At 37.6% G+C, this 8,412-nt stretch overlaps 1 protein-coding gene across 1 annotated transcript; it reads right to left on the bottom strand.

Moving 5' to 3' along the window:
* Positions 1 to 72: 72 nt before the first annotated feature.
* On the bottom strand, positions 73 to 8,031 carry ppp6c (protein phosphatase 6, catalytic subunit). Its single transcript, XM_079813939.1, has 7 exons — positions 7,920 to 8,031; positions 7,201 to 7,296; positions 6,825 to 6,890; positions 6,566 to 6,707; positions 6,379 to 6,458; positions 1,497 to 1,706; positions 73 to 959 (listed from the first exon to the last, which is right to left on the bottom strand). The coding sequence occupies exons 1-7, from the start codon at positions 7,992 to 7,994 to the stop codon at positions 711 to 713; spliced, it is 918 nt and encodes a 305-aa protein (XP_079670065.1). The 5' UTR covers positions 7,995 to 8,031; the 3' UTR covers positions 73 to 710.
* Positions 8,032 to 8,412: the final 381 nt, after the last annotated feature.

The following is an 8,412-nucleotide window of genomic DNA, read 5'->3' on the forward strand; positions in this document are numbered from 1 at the left end:
AGTGCCTTTAAAATGTATCTTGTATGCAAGACATTTGTCATGCTTCAATGAATTAGGAGACCACACCAGAAATGTAACTTAATAATAAAGGAGTTTATTTTCAATATTTAATTGGTAAATGGGCTGATGTTTTCTACAATAATAAAATACAACAAATCTGAGAAAAAGATGATTAAATCAAAACAATTATATTAAATGTACAAAATAAATCACAACCTTCTTTGTCCTGTTGTCTGATCATCACCTCAACCTTTTTGTACACTTGAAAGCTACGAAAAAGAACAGTGTCTTTGTCTTGGATTGACCACCACGGTTGTTTCAGTGACTCTTTCTAATCTGTACTCTCGGGGAAACAAACGTTGTTCTGATCAGGCATGTTGTTACACCATGAGCTTGTCATTAAATGGTCAATGACAGTTAGGTCTAGATTTAAAGCCCTGTCAGAAGAGTGGCTTTGAGAATAGCATGAAGATGTCCACTTAATTACAGTCACACGACATCATTAACAATATTATACTGACCAAATAATGACCAACTTCAACAGGGTTCAGAATCCTGACCATAGTTTACTGTTACTTTGGAGAGCAATTCAATCTTTACAAAAATATTTGTTTAAAAAAAAAAATGCAACAGAGAAATTAAAGACAATAAAAGAGCGCTTGACAGAGCAATGAAAAGGAGAAGTCTGGACCCAGGCGACAATGAAAACCTCAGAGGAAGTAAGGTGTTGTCGTTCTCGGTGGTATGACCCTTTCCGAGTCAGGAACGGCCCGGAACAACTTGGGCTCCCGTGTGTTCACGTCTTTGAAGACCATGATGGAGGCTATGTTACCACAGCGGTAGCAGTAGTTTGGGGCCGACCAGACGGTTACCAGCTTCTCGTCAAACATGAATTTGTAGCCCTCGTGAACCAACTGATGTGCACGGCAAATCAGCTTCAAGTTGTTGATGTGAACAAACTTTAAATGGAAAGATTTAAAAAAAAAAAAAAAAAAATCAGGTTCTGCTCAAACAGGTACATATACTGAACTTTTTTTCTTCTTTTACTAGCATGTCAGACATTTATAAAACAGTCAATAAATTTATAAAACCATTTTAGTTAACCGCTAATTTAACTATCAAATTAATATTTCAGATCAAAGAAAAATCAAGGCTACAAAACAGAACAGAGTTACCTTTGAGCTGATTTGAAATTACTTATTCTAGTTTTTGCTTTACTAGGAGATATTTTTGTGTAACTCTACTGCCCTAGTAAAGTATATGGAGATGCCAATGACTACATCTCCATTTCATAACTCAGCGAGTGACAGCCACGCAAGAGCCATTTCTTAGAAGATTTTACCATTTCAGTATAATGCAAAACTAATCAACATAAATAATTAGCACTTTCAACTGGTAATTGCAGAGAAATGTCTCAGGCCAGTGTTCTGTATACACATAGGAATTGAGTCTTAAAAGAACTTAAAGCAGACAGTGCACTTAGAGAATGCTCTTACCTCATTGGTAACCTTAGCACCAAACAGCCAACCAGCACCCCTTGGGCTGATAGCCCAGGTGTCTACATCCTCTGGATCAGACCAGACAAGATCGCAAAATGCTCCCTTGTGAGGGATTTCCTGATTGCGTTCAATGGTGCGTATCTGGTCCAGAGTTTTAATGTCAGGTGAAAGGCCACCATGTACACAAAGGATTTGCTCATCTATCAACTGTGGGAGAAATCAAAACAGCACAATAAAGTACAGCAGAAGGAAAATGCATGCAAAACAGTCTTGTAGACAGTTAAAAAAGTGCAAAATTCATTTTCAAATCCAATACTTTTTTTGAAGCCTTAAATGTATAGTAAACAAATCTCAAGTAAACATTTAGCTGATTTTGAGTACTAGCTACACCATTATATATTACAGGCATAAATGAATACAATTGTCTAGAACAATTGCAATATTATATAAAACTAAAAAGCATTACTGTGTGGAGGTATGGGGGACACATAAAACCAACATAAATACAATGTATATGCTACAGATGAGATTGATAAGTATTGTAAATTGACTCTACTACCAACCAAACAAAGATCAAAATATATTCTTTAATATTTGGTGATCTGGTTTATTTCAAAATTGCACAGAAAATTTATAAATATCATAATTTACTTCCAAATGTATTCAAAGGCTGTTTGAAATGACAGTGTCAGTAAACTTAGGGAAACATTATATTTAAAAAATATATAAAGGACAAGGACAAATACTTTGAAATAAGAATGTGTAGTTCACTTTGCAAATTAAAAGAAATTTTCAAAAATACGGTGATAAATATAGGACAAATTTATATGAAATACTTGAAACAACTGTATTAATTTAGGAAAGGTGCAATTTAAGAAATTGTCTTGAGTAACGGTTTAATTTGCTATAAGTAGTACAAGTAGGTAAAATAAGCTAAGGCTTATTTAAAGCCTACACATTTTTAAAATGACTTTAGAGAGCAACAGCTGGGATTCAGAAGTAAAAACTCATAGGGAAATTGATTTTGAACAATAACTTATAAACTACGGGGTTAATAATACATGGTATTTGCTACTGCTGAAGTTGTCAGCCCACATTATTTGAGCTTATTTTTAAAAATTATTGTGTTTAAAAGCGGCATTCCTGGAGAAAAACTACATTACCCACGATGCTATACAGAAAATTACACCAATCAGAATGGGGACCTGACCAAAAAGCTCTTTAACTCCACCCACTCCCACGAAGCACTGTGAATGAGGTAATTGCGATGATCTCTCTACGCTCTCAAAATTATTCATTTTTTTAATGCATGCATGTGTATATATTAGGGATGCAACGAAATTTCAGGCGCCGAAAATTTTCCTAAAGAGAAAAATAGCTGAAAACATGAGCTGAAAAATATGCCACCCCACCCCTTAGTGTTTAGCTTTCAGGTTTCACTCTAGCACTAGCCGCTATCAATATGCGGCATGACACTCCACTCAATTTTCCGCTCTATGTTAGTTAAACGGATCGATTCGGCATGCAAGTGTTTTTTTCAAGAATAATAGCCAAGTATCACCATTGATTCGGTACTCGCGCACTTATCTGTAAGCACAGCAGCACACACCGATGGGGGCGCACACACAGATTAGTTTGCCGTGCACTATTGCTTCATCTTTTGCAGCTCTGTGCGCTTGAACTGACAAATGCACACAAAATTGTCATAAAACCAGTCTCTGCAAGTGTTCTCGGTTATGTCTTAAGTGAACGTAAAGAATTAAGAATGAAATCGGATGTGTATCATATTGGATCTGTGCATTCAGTCTTAAAGTGATAGCAACCCATAAATACCTGCTGCAAAGTCATTAATGTTAATCAAACATTAATTGGTTTCATATCAACAGTAACAAAGCACAAAGATTGTTGCGATTTATTGGATGCGCGATACAATGTTTCGTTCATTCATCAACTGAAAACAGGATGACTAATCGATTCTTGGGATTTAAGAAACAATATCGGTTGGTGAAAATAAGAATCAATTAAAATCGAGTAGGGCTGGACAATAATTCAATATCAACATATATCGCAATATAATTTAATTTTTCTCAATAACGGGTATATTACTTTTTAAACACATTTCTGATATATAAATGACAACATTTGTCATTTGACGTTCAGGGTGCAGCCGTCAGAAAGAGCAGAACACGATTGGCGACTTGCTTGATGACGTACACCACAGAAACGCAGCCAGTGCTAAGCAGTAGTAGGATCCAACAGTAAGATCCAATGCGGCAAGTTTTAGTTACAAAATGAGTACCCCTGACCGCAATACAAACGTGACTGAACGAGCTTCCACAAGTAAGGAGAAAGCAGAAAAAAGGAAAGACTAATTCAGTGGCGTGGAAGTGGTTTGGCTATCTAAGATCTGATATTAAACTTCAGGTTTCAATGTGCTGCAAAATGTGCCGGACAGTGGTGCAACAATACATCGATCTAATGTCTAACAATACGATGCATCGATGCCAAGTGTTAAAAATCAGTACATGTAGGCTATTTATATATTTAAGAGGCACATTTGTTTTAACACTCTCCACATTTTCACACAATGTCAGTTTATGTATTATAGCCAACGCGTTCATTCTCGTTTAAATTACCTTTCGGAGCTTGTGAAAGGCGCTCGGACAGTGCTTCACAAAAGCTTATCATTTGCTAGTGTTTAAAGCCTTGCAAAAAGCAGCGCGCACTCATCTCAATAGAGCACAAATAGGCCACTGAATTGGGTCTTTTATTTATTTTTTGTGCTTCAGAAGATAAAGGTCTATGGTTTTGCATATAAGGAGAATAGAGCGCCATGACTGAAATTTAAAACTGTTAAAAGAAAATGCTTAGGCGCTGCACGCTGTGACCCTGTGTTGCTTCAAGCGCATCATTCTGTACACGGGATGCGCATAAGTGCTTTGTGCCGCTCTGTATTGAGGGTATGCACGTGACGTCACCATCAACTGGAGTGACTGTGGTTAGGAATCGTGATGAACAGTCTGATTTACATCCCTGGTGCCGACCAGCAGCGGAACATATCAAATCGGTTCCACCATCCGAAGCAGTTCCACCCGATAGAATATTCTGAGAGTAAGAAGATGAAGATTCTGTTTTCAGCTAATCGGAGCACTTTTCATATTCTTTATCCTGGCTGAAGCGCTTTTGTTATAATATAAATTAAGAATAAACTATAACGTAGGCTGATTATATTAAAGTTAAAGATAATCATATTACTAAAGTGAGTGAGAGTCTTGTTTATTTGATGGTGATTTCACCTTTTTCGTAGGAAGGCTTACTACAAGTAAAAGGTGAACATTAATTTATTTGTACCATTTTTATTTCTAAAATATTAAGTTTTATAGGAGGTTTCATAGACTTGGCAAAGTCATTTTTCAGAAGTTTGTAAGTACAGACATCCGTTGTGGGCTTTTATATAGATCAGATCCATATCGGAATTATATCGTATCGATCGAAATATATCGTGATATAAATTTTGGCCATATCGTCCAGCCCTAAAATCGAGAAATCAATATTTTTTTACCCAGCCCTACTCTTTTTTTTACAATTATCTTATATAGCCTAGCCGTTTTTAATAGAATGGACAGTTGAAGGAACCCAACCACGTTATACGTAAAATTAATTTGTTTCTTCTTAGACTACTAAAGTGTTCCCTGCAACTGGAGTAATCTCGGTCTAGAGTGTACAACTGCATGAGCTTGTATGGACAGAAACGTATGCCTGAGCTTGTATTTTGGGTAAAGCTGCATTGGTTTGACATTGTGGAAAATAGAATAATAGAAACAAATTGTATTAGCCTTTTTACCTGTAACGGATGTGACGGTGAGGACATTTTCCCACCGGGTTAATCGACGTGTGGCAGCACCGCTAATACCGGTATCACCGACGGGGGCTTTTAAATTGCTAATTCTAAACCGAAAGTAAAATGCGCACAGCCACTCGGGCATTCATAACGGAGCAGAGTTAAGCAAGTGTTTTCAATGAATTCCTATGGAAGTTGAGATTTCATAGAAATGAACTGAAAACGTGCCAGTGGACACGCACCGTGAATGACAGTGCAGCCAAGCGCATTTTACTTTCGGTTTAGAATTAGCGCCAATTCAGGGGCGGGTTGCTTGAATGGTGGGTTCATTAGCCTATTATTATTAATGAAAAACACAACAACAAGGCAGTACAATGACAAACTCACTTAAATAGGCGTTTTTACATTTAGCTTTAAAACCAAATCGTCCACCGTCATCTTGTCAGTCTGCTCCTCGCTCTCATGATAAATGAAATCTGACTCCCGCTGCTAGTTTGTGCTGCGACTCTCGTTCGGCTCACGCTGTATTAAGCAGACACAATCAGTTTTTATTTGTAGTTTGTTCTCTAACTGAACGTAATTATTTTATTACTATAAAAAAAAAAATTATCTAAACAACGGTCGGGGTGGTGGGTATCGGTATCGCAGCAAGCCTATTACCCATAATTATCAATCTAACTGAATCTACTGCGAAATATAGGAGCTTGTTAAAAATCAAACGTGAGATTTTACTGGGACGTAACAGACCTGTGTGTTTTGTATCTCTAGTATATTAGTACATCTCGAAATTCCTGCCTTTCTTAGAGAGAAGAATATGTTCAGCCCCCTCCTTCCAAATATTCTGTGCTGATAACTACCAAAGCTTCGAAGCTCAAAAAATGGTATTCGGACCAGCCCTAGTAATTAGTGTATTGATCTTTAATTCCTCTGGGGAAAAAAAATACTTCCAGAAACCAGTGCCACTTAAAAAAAAAGGGGGGGGGGGGGGGGGGGCGCTGAAATGGTGTATGTAAAATCTTGAAAAATCTTAACACTTACGGCAGCAACAGTCAGCATGTCAAATACTTTAGTGCAGTATCGCCAGGCATTAGCATTTCCATATTTAGTTTGGCACTCATCTATAGACAGAAAGACAGAAAATGAAAACCTAAAATTAATGTACAACAAAAATCTCAATACAATAAGTTCATCATGATAGGCATGAATTTGATTTCTGCAGTCTCACCATAAAAGCCATAAACTTGTGTGATCTGCCTGCTCTCGTGATTGCCACGCAACAGTGTGATGCGGTCAGGCCACTTTGCTTTAAGTGCTAGCAAATATGTGAATGTTTCTAAGCTGTAGTATCCTCGGTCAACAAAGTCTCCCTAGAGGAAAGAACATACCAAGATCTCTTCAATAAATGCTTAGAGGAAAAGACGACATTTCCAATGAGTTACCAAATATGAATTGCAATACAATACGCATCTTTAGAGATACAATACCATGAAAATGTAGTTTGTGTCTGGTACTTGGCCCCCAGTTCTGAAGAGTTCACAAAGGTCATAAAACTAAAGACAAAGAAAAGGTTTAGTTAAGGGGTGCCCAATCCGGTTTCTGGAAATCTACCTTCCTGCCAAATTCAGCTCCGACCCTTATCAAACACAACTGAAGCAGCCAATTAAGATCATCTGGAGCACTTGATAATTACAGACAGGCGTGTTTGGTCAAGGATGGATCTGAACTCTGCAGGTAGGTAGATCTCCAGGAACAGGATTGGGAAGCCCTAGTTTAGGGTCAATATGCAGCATGTTATGGCAAAAAAAGAAGGTCATCACAAGATCTGCACATAACAGATGAATTAATAGGGCCGGCTCGCACCTGTCCATGAATGTCCCCGCATACAGTGACTGGAGTGGATACTGGCTGTACATTTGATTCTTCAAGCAGGAGGTCACATACATAGTCACACAATCTCTGTCAAAGCAATAGAAGACAGCAGGTTTGTACAAGCTTGTAAAATGAATGGCATCACAAATGATGACAGCAAAAGCAGCAGATTACAGACTAAAGGTCACGTAAATTCATAAGGAGGTCAAAACCGAGCCTTTTCAGGTCGCATTTTTTAAAATTGCACATTAGTGGCTTGGGCGATAACGTTACTGTTATGGAATGCATTGCGTTATGGTCAGAAGCCTTGTTGTCCGTACAAGAGCTCTATTTTAAGACAGGGGAATGGAAAACGGTTTATGAAAACGCAAAAATCATGAAATAAGATTAACTATGAGATGGGCGTTTCAAATGAGTTCGCTTGATAGCAACAGAATTAGCCACCCAAGGTGTCCACAAGAAATAGTCGGTTACACAACTTGATTATGAGTAACGTTAACTGTTTTTGGGGCAGTATAACATGTTTCTGATCATATGTATGAAGTAAATCACGGATCACAGGCTAACCGATTAGATTCATACGCAGCGACTGCTTTGCACTGACACACTATTTTACCGGCCTTTACCACGATCTACATTACTTTATAAATATACCAACAACTAATATGTTTAACGTTCTAAGAAAAAGCTAAATTACAGAGAATAGTCACCTTTAAGTCGTTCTCAGGAAGATATTTGCACTGCCTCGCAATTTCAACATACTTATCCAGGTCCAGCGGCGCCATTTTAAGAACAACAGTCGATGGAAGAAGCGAAGAGGAAGTCTTTCTACGTCATAGAGGGAGGTAATGATTGACACCGAATCAGCCAATCAGTACTTCGATACGGCCCTGAGCGCCACGGCACCACTTGTATTCATTTCGGTAGTTATCACATTTCGCGAAATAAAGTTGGAAGAGGTTTATGTTTGTCAAAAGGTTAAACCTTTTTTTTAAATGATTAAATAGCTTGCGCATCGATATCTAAGTCCCTTAATTAAAATATTCTCCATTCATTCACCACGAGGTGGCAACAAATGTAAAGTTTCAAACTGGGCATGTCATGTAAGCCTACTCAGAAAATTCTCAATATGATTTATGAATCATCATACATTCGTTTTTTCTGTTTTTATGCTTTTATAGGAAATATCAGGATCTCATGCTG

The sequence above is a fragment of the Gobio gobio genome, assembly GCF_949357685.1.
Source record: "Gobio gobio genome assembly, chromosome: 4".
NCBI lineage: Eukaryota > Metazoa > Chordata > Actinopteri > Cypriniformes > Gobionidae > Gobio > Gobio gobio.